This window comes from Thamnophis sirtalis, unplaced genomic scaffold (assembly GCF_051295495.1).
Source record: "Thamnophis sirtalis isolate CommonGarterSnake01/CBP01778 unplaced genomic scaffold, rThaSir2_p1.2 scaffold_12, whole genome shotgun sequence".
Taxonomy (NCBI): Eukaryota; Metazoa; Chordata; class Lepidosauria; order Squamata; family Natricidae; genus Thamnophis; species Thamnophis sirtalis.
Window position 1 is genome coordinate 35,669,474 of NW_028261392.1, and position 13,150 is coordinate 35,682,623.

A 13,150-nucleotide genomic window follows, 5' to 3' on the forward strand; every position below is an offset into this window, starting at 1 on the left:
TTAACTTATATTATAAACAGTTAGCATAAATCTCTGGCAAGATGTGGTGCCAAAAGCTGATAATCTTGCAAAGGTTGATAATGACTTGGGAAAAGTAAATGCTAGGTATAAAGGATAGGTGACAATGTAAATGATGTGTCAGGCCCCAGTTACCCTCGAGCATTTTCTCTTATTGTTCCTCACCTAGAAACCTTGCCAAACTAAAACAACTATTTGCATCACTATAGATATTCACTGGGAATAGTTAAGGATAATCCTTCTTAACTACCGTATATACTCGAGTATAGGCCGACCCGAATATAAGCCGAGACACCTAATTGTACCACAAAAAACTGGAAAAGTTATTGACTTGAGTATAAGCCTAGGGTGGGAAATGCAGCAGCTACCGATAAATTTCAAAAATAAAAATAGATACCAATAATGCCATTGCCCATTGAATAACATATACAGCCTGCCTGTGCCCATTAAATATACAGTAGCCATTGTAAAAATTTGCTCTGCATAACAAATTATTATCACACAATACCGGTGTATTCAATGAAATACTTCACTCACCTCATGATGCTGATGTCCCGCTGTGATGATGATGTCCCGCCTCCTATGACACACGGCACAGTGATTCCTATCATTGGATCACTGTACCAGAGGGGGTGGGACATCGCTATGTGGCTGCTTGCCATAACAAGGAGGAGGTGGGACATCGTTGCAGAGCGGCAGGAGGGGGAGGAAGGGGAATCGTAAGATAGCCCTGCATTACATTAGAACGTGAGGAGGGGGGATGGTGCGGTGCACGCTGCGCGGCAAACTGACACAGAGGGAGGGGAAACTCAGGGGCACTGGGCCATTCACGAGCGTCACCCAGCGGCATGGCCCCGCCCCTTTTTCTCCTCCATTTCGGGCAAATTTTTCACTGACTCGAGTATAAGCCAAGGCGGCTTTTTTCAGCTCAAAAAGTGGGCTGAAAAACTAGGCTTATACTTGAGTATATACAGTATCTTCTTCCCAAAGATCAAAACTTCAATGGTATTGATGCCTCTTTGCTCTCTGGAATGTAGCCCCTCCTTCCTGGGAATCCAAATTATTTCATCACATGCCATAAGAAAAGGGGAGCCAAACTTTCAGAACCCAAGTTTTGACTTCTAATTTTCTTTCTTTCTTTCTTTCCTTCCTTCCTTCTTCACTCTCCCTTGTTATTTTTATAAATAACTCAAGGCAGCAAACATTCCTAATGCTACTTCCTGTTTTCTCCACAACAACTCTGGGTGTATGGGGGTGGGTGGTCCGAGAGAGAGTTATTGGCCCAAAGTCACTAATATAAATATAAGTGTACAAAACAAAGGAAAGTTATAATGAATTGTGGAATTACACAGGCAGTACTTACAGTTATTGGTACATCTTTTGTTCCTGAATTTAACAAATGTAGATTTAAAATTTTTGGCAGATCTGTTGAGACATATAGAAGATATTATAAGTACTTTAGTACCCAAAACCAGAACTTAACTAATTTTAGCTGTAAATATATATATTTTGGTTTCCCAAGGACAAGAGCATTTTATTGTCTTAATTAGAAAATTGAAATCCTTAATTGATAAACAGATTATTTAAAATGCTCCCTTTTTCTTTACTATAGCAATCAATATATCTATACACCATATTTATAACTATCTGAGAGATAATGATTACATATCAAAACTAAACAACAGAACAAAAATGAATTCCACAATGGTATCTCATTTCTTTTCGTCTGCATAAGAGGGTGGAAAGCATTGGTTTGCACTAATGAGAGAGATATAATTGGATCTTTAGGAATTCCTATACTGGTTATTTAGGGCTTGATTCTTTTCTTCTTATTTCATGGTGTCTGGATGAGGGAAAACAACTGAAACTGAATCACAACAAAATGTGAGTTATTATTTCTTCAGAAACAATCGGATTTGGAGGAGTCCTTACACTAATCCTTGATTGCACACTATTTGAAAGAAGAAGCCCATGACATAAAGACTTCTGGATTTATAGTTTTTTGTTTAGCTGCTGGTGGAGAACATGACTAGGACAACCTTTTTCAAGCTTTAATGCACAAATTTTACTATTTTGAAAGAGAGGCATTGAGGCCTTCATTACCTTGAGACTGTGTTACTGCTACTTCTATAAACTGAACAGATCGCTGGTCTCCTTTTCTCCAGATATATAGAAGTCAACGCTCAGTTGCAGGTTTTTGTGGCGTAGAAAATTGTCATTTTGGAACACACTTTCCCCCAGTTCAGATGCCCTCCCACTTTTAGATTTTACTAGTAGTGTGGCTGTTCCCCATCAAACTTTTAGGCTTGAGGTGACTGATGTGCTGCTGATTTAAAGATGTGTTTTCTTTTAAATGATCATTTTTATAGTATGTACAGGTGCCAACATAAATATGGGAATTCAGATAGGATGTAAATTGTGTAATTAAATCAATAATCATTATGAGAAATATTCAAAGGTAGGATTTACCTTGTGTTCTTAAAGTACCAAAATCTAGCATTTCTGTTGATGAATAAATTCCTGGAGCTTTAAAAGAAAATAATCAAAATTAGCTTCTTTTACACCAGAGAAGAAAAATAAATGGAACTGATTAAAAACTATACCACAAACCTGTTGTAACTTCTACTTCTACTGGAAGAATAATGAACTCTGTAGTATCTGAGGCATTTGTTTTTATTCGAATAAATGCTGTGTAATTATCTGCTTCTCTTGAAGAAAAACTTGCTCTCATTACTCCTTTAGTTTCATATGGAGGGATTTCCTGTTAAATAGACAATAGTGGAAAATGTGAGTCAAAAAATTAAAGGTTCAGAAGTCCATTTAATATAATGTTGAGTATATTTTGATCTGTTGATTATATATTTAATAGAAAGTTACCATTAGAGATTATTATCACTATATAAAAACCTATAACCATGCTTCTAATCATAATAAAGAAACATAAAGAGGTTTCAATTTGTACTAGGTAGGTCATTTGTTTAGTGACAGTTCGAAGTTACAAAGACATTGAAAAATGATGTATGCCCAGTTTTCACACTTACAACTATTGCACCATCCCTAGGATCACACAATCAAATTCTGGCAACTGTCATGTATTTACGACAATTGCAATTTTCCAGGGTCAAGTGATCACCATATGTAACCTTCCCAACTGTCTTCTGACAAGCAAAATCAATGAAGGAATCGCTTAACAACTGCATGATACGTTTAACAACTGGAGCGATTCACTTAACAACTCTGGCAAAAAGGTCATAAAATGGGGCACTGCTCACTTAACACCTGCCTTGCTAAGCAATGAAAATGTTGGACTAAATTGTGGTCATAATTTGAGGATATGTCTGTGTTTCCTCTTCTCTATGCTTTTCACATTTCTGAAAACTGTATACTTCATTCACACAAACAAAAGCAATAATTAATAAGCTAGCTCCATTTTCACTGGCAGACAACTGCAGAAGGCTGTCGTGGCCAAAGACATGGCACGGGGAGCACACATGGCCCCCTGGGCTCCCTTTTCACAGGCAGAGGGCTAGCAAAAGAAACTAAAAAGAAAAGATAAGGAGAAATGTTTCCCCTTTTGCATTTGAGCATGCAAGAAGGGACAGGGAAAGGGAAAGAGGAAAGACAAAGATGGGAAAGATGGGAAGAGAGCAAGGAAGGAAAAATAAGGAAAGTGGGGAAGAAAGAAGAATGAAGAGGGAACGAAAAAAAAAGGAAAAGGAAGGAAAGAAGGAAGTAAAAAGGAAAAGGAAGAAAGGAAGGAAGGGGATTATAATGAGAGCGAGGAAGGATCTGAGGGTCCTGTCTTAGCAGTAGGCCACCAGAGGTGCGCCGACACAAATGATGTTCAGCTGGTCATACCTACCCTGGCCATGGCCACCCCCTGACTCCCAGAGGTCAAATGTAACCCTTATGCGGCCCTTAATGAAATTGTGTTTGACACCCCTGATCTAAAGAAGCTCTAGTGCTTTGCCCATAGAAGCTTACGCCGTACTTAATTTTGATTGTCATCAAAAGCAGATAATAACATCAATGAATTATCACTTACCCACAATTTTTTCGTTCCTCCTTGTTGGCCAGTTGGAAGCTCTAGATGAAGATCACCCCCACTTGAATACATTTCTACTACCTGAGAGAAAATGCAAAAGGGGGGGGGGGGAATAAAAGAAAAAAAAAGTTGTTAAAAGCGTTAATAAAACTTGAATCCAAATTCAAACTAGATGTCTCAAGGTGGCGACATGCTTAGATACAATATTTGCAAAATAACTTAAAAATACCTAATTTTGAAGTGAGAAATCACCTGTAATTACAGTCTTATATAGTATTTCCCTATTACTCTCTAAAGAATAAAAAAATCAAATTAATTCACAAATTGTCTAGTGAGAGTTCTATGTATAATATTGGATTCTCCTTTTGCTTTCTAGTTAATTTCCAAGTTTAGTTTTCCAGATATCAAGAAATCCTAAGCTTAGAAAAGTAGAAGGAACCATGTAAAATTTGTGAATAGGAACATTAGAAGGACCTGTCAAATGTTCCTAAATTCTACCGTGTTTCCCCGAAAATACGATAGGGTCTTATATTTTTTTGACCCATGAAATATGGCCTTGGGCTTATTAAAGGGGAGGGCTTATTGTTTTTGGGTTGCCGAGTGGCTGCTCCCTTACAACTGGGCTACCAAAGAGCTGGGCACAGCCTCAGGGTCAAATGGCTGTGTTGCGCTGTCGCAGCACTGCGCTGCCCTCTTCAGCTGGGCACAGTGCCGCTGACCAACCTGGCGGTACCCCAAAAGCATCAAGCAACATGAGCACCTTTGCCCCCCACATCGTTCCCGCGGCTTGTTGCCTTCAGGATACCGCCAGGTTGGCAAGCGGTGCTCTGCCTGGCCGGAGGGGGGGATTGTCCAGGGGGCTTATTTTCAGGGGGGGATGGTGGTGGTAATATTTTTGCCCACCCGAAATATGTGGCAAGGCTTTAGTTTCAGGACAGGTAGTATTTTTGGGGAAACACAGTACCAACCTTCCATTATATCATGCCAGAAAAATAGGCTAGCTCATAGTAGGATAGAATGAGCTTCAATTTTTTGTCCTCAATTGCCAGCAAAGCACTGGGTCTGTCAGAATACCCGGATGTCAGAAAATTAGTGTAGATATAATAACCCAGCCTGAAAATAAATAGATTAGATCAAATATTTCAAGAACTGCATGAAATGCAGGTAGTTTTCATATAATAACCATTTAGTGACTGAAGTTATGATGATGCTGAAAAAAAGTAATTTATAATATCACCTCTAGCACTTACAATCATTGCAGCATCTTCATAGTCACAACTGTGATTTACGGCTAGGCAACTATCATGCAATTATGAGAGTCATAGCATTCTGCAGTCACATTATCATCATTTGGAGCCTTCCCAGCTGACTTTTGACAAGCAAAGATAATGGGGAAGCTGGAATGGGGTTCCAAGTCATGGTCACGATGTCTTGTTTAAAAACCATTTAATAATGTGGCAAAAAAGCTCGTAAAATCAGGTGTGGTCGTGTGATACCTCACTAATAAGTTCACTGAATATTGATAAATGTTCCATCCCTTATTTTGGTCAAAATTCAAAGACTACTTGTACTTAATATATTACAACTCTTTAACATACCTATAAATATGAAAATGCTATTACTTGCCTGCAAAGGTTCACTATGGGGATTGTGTATATTTATAATAGGAGAAAAACTGCTGTTCACTGGAACTTTTGCTCCTATAAAAGGCCGCAGTCTGTAAGGGTTTGGTACTCCTACTCCAAACACCTGTTTAGGGGAAAAATTTTTTAGTAATCAATATGGTCATTTCGTTCCTCCAAGTTTTAAAATTCACCCAATTCTCGCACTAAAGACAGTCCCACATCTGTTTCTGAATTTGAAGTTCATTATTGCAAGGTTTAAAGCCTCAGACATTATTTAATTTTCTAATCATATAAAATTCAAGTAAATAATTTTTCTGCCTTTCACCCTCAGTAGAAATGATAGTTTTATGTTATTCTCTAATATCATCTAATGTAGTAATAGTAAAAATGTTTGATTTGTTGATATTTTATTATCTCCTTTCCATAATTTAGAATACTGAAGTTAGATTATTATGTACATATTTATATAAAATGAATCGTAAGACTTTATGATAATTTATTTTCATACATTGATTTTTTTGGGAAAAACTTACTTTGACATTCAAGTATCTTCCTCTTATATTTTTAATATCATTAGAATCATTAGTACCACAGAATGTTCTTTACTACACTTCTTAAATAGTTTTTATATTGTTAAATGCACAAACTTTGCAAAGTTTAAAGATAATTTTGTGGGTGTTCTGTTTCATTGCACTACTGAGTATATTTCCAGCCTTCCTCATGTAATGTGTTAAAGTACAAATGCCAGTACCTTTAGGCAAAATAATTGCTTGCTACACCGGCTAGGATATATTTGTAATTCAAAACCTTTAGACATTACCATGTTGGAATGTTTTTTCTCCATGAATAATTTTTATTTGAGAAAAGAATGATCACTAAGGAATCACAAGTTTTCCAGTAGAATTCAATAAGAGAATGACCATAGCATTTCTTTCCTCTGAGGGCTATGTATTCAGATGTAAAGGGGGGGGGGGAAAGCAATCTTCCCACACAGATCAAAAATTTGTTGATTGCTCACTGGGAATGATTGAGTAATTGCACAAGCAGAGACTGTAAGAGGTACATAAAGTGGTAATTTTCCAGAGAACAAGATCATTGAATGAGCAAACAGGAGTTTAACAATAGACTTAGCAAGAGTATTTAAAGAAGAGTCCCTAACAATTTTTCCCCTCTAAGACTTTGTTTCTGAGAGTCTAAGAAGTGAACAACAATAATAAAATCTTCTGTGAGTAGAAATAAAAGCCTACGTCTGATGTGTTTATATTTCTACCCACCAACAATCTGGCATATACTTTTCTGCAAGTACAATGCTGTAATGGTGCTTGAAGGAAAATAAATGGCTCCTTTAATTCATAATATGAAATGAAGATTTATCCAATAAAAAAAAAATAGACATTTCAAGATGACTGGAAGATGGATCAATTCTATTTAATGAAGAAAATGAACCAAGGGAGCAAGCTTCTGGATAAGAATGACAACCAAAAACAAGACATAGTAGGGGAGGGGGAGAGAAACAACATTTTTTACAGCTTTCAAGCCCTTACAAAACAAACAAGCTTTGAATTACAGAGGAAGAAAAAGAGAGACTGCAAAACAGAACAAATAGTGGTGGATTCCTGAAGAAGTCAGGCCTATAAAATGAATCCTGTATAACCTGGAGATGAAAATTCAGAAGTTAAAAGCTTATTCTTATATACGATGGTACAAAAGTTGCTAAAATGGCATCTTTCACATCTCTTAATAAAACAAATAAAGAAATAGACTTTGTTATCCTCCTGTAATAATTACTGGGAATAACAAAAAGAAATACAATTTGGCCTTACATTTGGTGATATGACTCCTGCTACTGTATTGAAGAATACAATTTGTTAAAAAGGAACAAATAGGTAATAGAAAAGAAGAGGGACTTGAACTCCTAAAAGAATTTATTCCCAAGAGCATCTAGTTAATATAAATGTATAGTTAATATAAAGGGAGTAATAAATACATTAAGAACTGTTGTTGTTTACTTTCACTCATCTAAACAAGCAGAAGACATGTATGATATTTTCCCAAAAATATAAAGTATTAGTGATGGATGACTTTCATTATTTTGATATCTACAAGGAGGCAAGCCTGCCAAACCTCAGCTTTCCAAGAAATATATTCAAAGAGTGCATATCAATGTATCCTTATAAAACTGGAGGGAGGTATCAAGTAGGATGTCATGGTCTTGGGGCCTGTATTTTTCAACATTTTTATTAGTGACTTGGATAAAGAGATAAGAGAATGCATATTAAATCTACAGATAAGAGAATCCAGAGTAATGCATCTACAGAGTAATACATCTTAAAATAAATTCAAAACAATCCTGATGGGCCTTTGAAAATAAAATAAAATTCAAGACAAACACCACTTGGAAACAGTGCCCGGAATGAGGGATAACATATATTGTAATAATTCTTATCAAAAAGATTGTAGAATAGTTAACAAATTGAAAAAATGTTCAACATCATGATGTGGCTATAAAAGAAAACAGAAAAAAAAGTTGTGCAGGAGTGCATCAATGGACATGCGTTTCTGAATCATGGGAAATATTCATTTTAATTTAGTCAGTCAGTCTCCAAGGTATGTTAAGTAAAGTATTTATTTCTGGAGCCTTTGCTTTAGGAAAGATTCAAAACCCAACAGGTTCACACATGGAAAATGAGGGTGACATCTTTCAAATACCAGTTAGTGAAACCAATTCCCAGAAAGATATAAACTCCCATTCATTGGCGTTAAACCTATTCAAGAAAAGTCTAAGCAGCAACTTGCCAAAGTGGCTTTACTTTGGATTTGAGCAAATAGATTGGACTCTCTGACCAAAAAGCCTGCTATCAGGACTCCAGTTCTATGAAAAAGGACTTCAAATAATATAAACTGTTGTTAGTTTCAATTGTACAGTGTTATCTTAATGTACACTGTGTTACAAAGCAATATTACATTGTTCTTACCTGGTAAGTAAATACCCCATGATTAGATGTGTTAATAAATAATGTGTTTTCTACATTTCCCACAACTCTTGCAAGAAAAACTACATCAAATGATGTATTTCCTCCTGGGATAATTTTCTGGAAAAGAAAAAAAGTCAGAAGATATGCCATGCTGTTGATTCAAAAGTAGTGTATTAAATATGCAAAAGAAGAACTGATATATGCAAGCTATCTGTTAAAATCCCTGGACTAGGATTGCGAAAATCCAGATTGAAGTTCACCCTTAGTCATGGAAGTTCACTGGGTGACTTTGGACCAATCGCCTCTCTAATCCCAATCTACCTCCCAGTATTGCTGTGCAGAAAAATGGAAGGACGAAGTGCAATGTAGCACACCTTAGATCCTGAGAGAAAAAAGCCAGAATACAAATCTAACAAAAAAGGCCTTCCTCAGTTATCAGAATTAGAACTATAGTAGTATAAACTGAAATCATTAAGTTTTTCCTTTGCAATACTTAATTAATACATTTGCAAATCCCTGGAGAAATTGATCTCTCATTTTTATTGAACTGTTCCTCAGTGAAGAATGATATAAACATATTTTAGTATATAGTTTACAATATCCCATATTTGGGATTTTGTTTAAAGTACAGTTTGTTATGATAGGGTAAAAAGATTCTACAATAACTTCACAAAGCAAAGCTAGCTCACCCTATTTTGAAAAAAAGAAGCATGAAAGTGTGATGTTGTTGCAGATATTGAAACTAATATAATAGTCTCTTCTGAACTGGGATTATGCAAGTAAACTTTTTCCATTTTCGGCATCCCAACCGGCCTGTATAAAAAGAAAGATCAGAAAAAGCATTTAGAATTTTTAATCTTTCATCAGCACAGTAAATTTATATTTGTAGGTCATAATGTATTTTGATACATCATGAAAAAAAATTCTTGTATATGAATTATCATTATGAATATCTGTCTTATTCATTTCTATAGGTGGCATAGGTGGTATCTAGTATTAAATTAACAAAACAAATAAATGCAAAGGGTACAAGCAGTATTTAACTCTTTATCCTAAAGCAAACAACAACTTGCACAATGCAGCAACACTGAATTGCATATTAAAGAATTACTAACTTTAACAAATTCCAAGAAATAAAAATGAAGTTTTTACATGAGAGAGAAGCTTTATACAAAGGGAATTAAACCAATAAATGAAAGCTTAAGCTATTATTCCGCAATAATCATAGGTTATCACTGTTAATTCTACAATGCAAGTTACTGCAGTAAGCAAGTAAGATTATTTAAGCAGGCATTTATATTAGAGACTATAAATAATCTTATTTATAAAACTATTGGCATGCTGGTTTGAAGCTTCAGTTGAAAATGGAGTCAATTAATATTCAAATTAAATATTATTTCTTCTATTAGTAATTAAGAGAACAAGCACATATGCTGTCTTTAAAGTACTGATCCATTTTTGTTCTGGAAAAAAAAATACAGCACTGCAATTACAATTCTGAAAGACAAGTTTCTAGGGTTCATGTTTAGGGTTAGGGACAGGAATTATCAGACCTTTGAAGTAAGCTAGATCAGAAAAGACTCCAATAGTGTTATTCCAATCATTTTTTATTGATGTAGGCTACCATAACAGAAATTTGAAAGTCATTTAACAGCATCTCCCGTTTTTCCTTCATACTTAACAGAGTTAAGTTGGAACAAGCTTGAGTTCCAATGTTTTTTTTAATTAGATGTTTTTTTAACTAGGGTCACATGGTATCTCCAAGGTTATCTTGGTTTTTCTTAAATAAAAACTAAACTAAAAGCAGTAGAAAAGAATGAACAATATTTTTAGTTAACATGGTTAACTAAATTAATATTCAATAACCATTCATGGTTTGACTACTATACAATCTTGTTTTCAAACAATTAATTGTTATGAATACCTTCACTGAAATAACAAACTTCATTTTTTCACCCATCCCCTGGGTTCTCAGGCCTTCTGGCATAACCAGAGAGACCTTCCAATCCTCAAAAATGATAAAGTTGACAATCTTGGGAGAGAGGGAAGAAAAGATTCCACTATAACAGAAAAGGCTCACTACCTGGGGACTACCAGATATAGCTCCCTAAATTAGGGAACTTAAAACATGCCCACTTTGTCGGATCTAATGGGATGAGAAGATGAAATTGGGGAGAGGTAATTTCTCAAATAACCTGATCCCATGCCCTACACCACCACCTTGAACGGGACCTCAAAATAAACTAGTAACCAATGCAACTTACAAAACATTTGTAACAGTTACATCTTGTGCACCAACTGCAACTTCTGTGGATCAGAAAATCCTGTTCACAGCCAACCGCCTAGTCACCTCCCTCAGGGATTATTGTAAGCCCTAGATGAAAATAGCCCTGGAAAGCATTCAGAAGCCATGGTTGGTAACAAGCCTGGACAGTCAGGGTTTACCCACTGTTTGGGAACTGCAATGATTGCCAATAGGCTTCTGGATGTAATTCAAGGTGCTTGTTGCAACCTTTTAAGACAATATATAGATTATCTGGGGCATCTTCTCCATTATCCATCTAATGCTGGAGACTACCTAATCAAGTTGAATATGGTAAATTACTTCCATATCCTGTCTACACAAGAATGACATTGTCTTGGGCCTCATAATTTTTCCCATATCTTGGAATTCCCTTCCTTAGAGAGACCAGTCTTCCTTTTGGGTCTCAGGAGAGTAGTCATGACTGAATAGTTCATCAGGTGCAGGAAAAGAGCTTGGCATGATTGAAGATTTGAACATGCAGTTGCATGCTTTTGCACATTTTGTGTGTGTGAGTGTAATATTTGATATTGCATTTGGTTTATTTTAAGGATTTATTATTTCAGACATTTTTTCTACTAGGTGATGTTGCCCAGACGCTTTCCAGAATTGGGTGGTATGCAAATAAAATGGGGAACATAAAATAATCTCTTCCTGCCTGCTATTGAATAAGTTTACTTCTGATTTTAAATCCTCTGTGACAAATTTAGAATTCATGGATTGTAATATGTTACAATTCCTCTATATTCTGATTTCTTCTTCATTCAGGTTGCCAAATACAAACACAATACAGGCGGCATTGGTGCTGAAACTGCAAAGGTTTTCAAAATGACTAGTTACTCTCAGTGTAATGTAGCTTACAGGATATTGTTGTAGAAATATGAAGAGATATCTCCATATAAGCCATTTTGCATTCCTATAAAAATATGGAACTTAAATCCAATGAACAAATAAATACACCTTTCATTTAAATAGGATTCAAATGTACATATCATTGCTAAGCAGCAATCCTGAATATCTGACATGATATTATCATTTTTGGTCTTTTAACATCAATTTCTGCTACTGCTGCTACCACAACTGTTTGATTTATTATGTTTTATTTTATGCAACTCAAAATGTGCACATAATGTTTCCTCCTCCAATTTTCCCCACAATAACCACCTTGTAAAATGGGTTAGGCTGGCCCAAAGTCACCAAGTTGGCCAAAGTAAGAATTAGATATCATGGTCTCCTTGCTTATAGTTCAACATCTAAACACTTTACCTTTATATAACTCCTGACTTATTTCATGCTTTCTATTCAAGGGATGCAAAAATGGCAGCTGTTGTTTTGCACATGCACACACTGTGCAATTTGACATAATGAAAAATAAGCTTACACAATAGTTTCTGGAACTGAAGCCTTGTACAATTTTTATCTGAAGGCGTTGTTTAGTATATTGATTAAAATATTCCCAACTTACTGTTCATGAAAATCCAGCATTGGTGGTTCAAACCGAATAGGTCTGCAATTTCCTCGATACATAGAAACACTGTTACACAAAAAGAAAAGACACTCAGATTATAGCTAAAAGTTTTATAACGTTAACAATAACTAAAATTTTTATAATGAAGTCATTTTTACCTAAAAACGCACACTTTTGGGTGGCAGCATGCAGCACAGGAGAGCTGAAGCAACCAGCAAATTTCAACTCCACAAAATGATTGATCCCAGATTTTGGATGTATTCTGTAAATTAGCCCATTTGAGGTATCTTGGTTCAAAAGTTGTTGCCCTATGATGCACTATTTCACCCAGTTAAAAGTTATAGATATGAGATTTCAGAAGTGTACAGATTACAGATAATTTAAAAGCTTGCTTATAATAAAATATGTTGCATTAATGGGACCAGTCTGGGCCTTTGAATATTCTGTGATAAAAGAAAAGAAAATCTTTCCTATCATTTTGGGAAAAAGAATGGTTACTTTTCAATTCCAGGTAGCTTTGGATGACACAGTTTATTTCAACCAATTTTAGTTTAGCTAATATCCTGATCTGGAAATGGAAATAGTCTTGATTGGACTTCTAATTACAGACATAAGAGGAACAGACTTCTTTCAGTGGCTATTATTAACTATGATATCCCACTGGGTCAACTTGCCACAGAAGTATGGTAAATCAACTCCTGGAATCTGCAGGAATGT

General features: G+C 35.6%; 1 protein-coding gene across 1 annotated transcript in view; it reads right to left on the bottom strand.

Moving 5' to 3' along the window:
* Positions 1 to 13,150, bottom strand: part of TMEM131 (transmembrane protein 131) — a 91,355-nt gene that overhangs the window by 48,373 nt on the left and 29,832 nt on the right. The window contains exons 4-11 of the mRNA XM_087726333.1: positions 12,431 to 12,499; positions 9,353 to 9,476; positions 8,664 to 8,780; positions 5,690 to 5,812; positions 4,064 to 4,144; positions 2,629 to 2,779; positions 2,488 to 2,544; positions 1,382 to 1,443 (exon numbers count right to left, since the gene is read on the bottom strand). Coding sequence (XP_087582459.1) covers positions 1,382 to 1,443; positions 2,488 to 2,544; positions 2,629 to 2,779; positions 4,064 to 4,144; positions 5,690 to 5,812; positions 8,664 to 8,780; positions 9,353 to 9,476; positions 12,431 to 12,499 — 784 coding nt within the window. The remainder of the gene's footprint in view (positions 1 to 1,381; positions 1,444 to 2,487; positions 2,545 to 2,628; positions 2,780 to 4,063; positions 4,145 to 5,689; positions 5,813 to 8,663; positions 8,781 to 9,352; positions 9,477 to 12,430; positions 12,500 to 13,150) is intronic.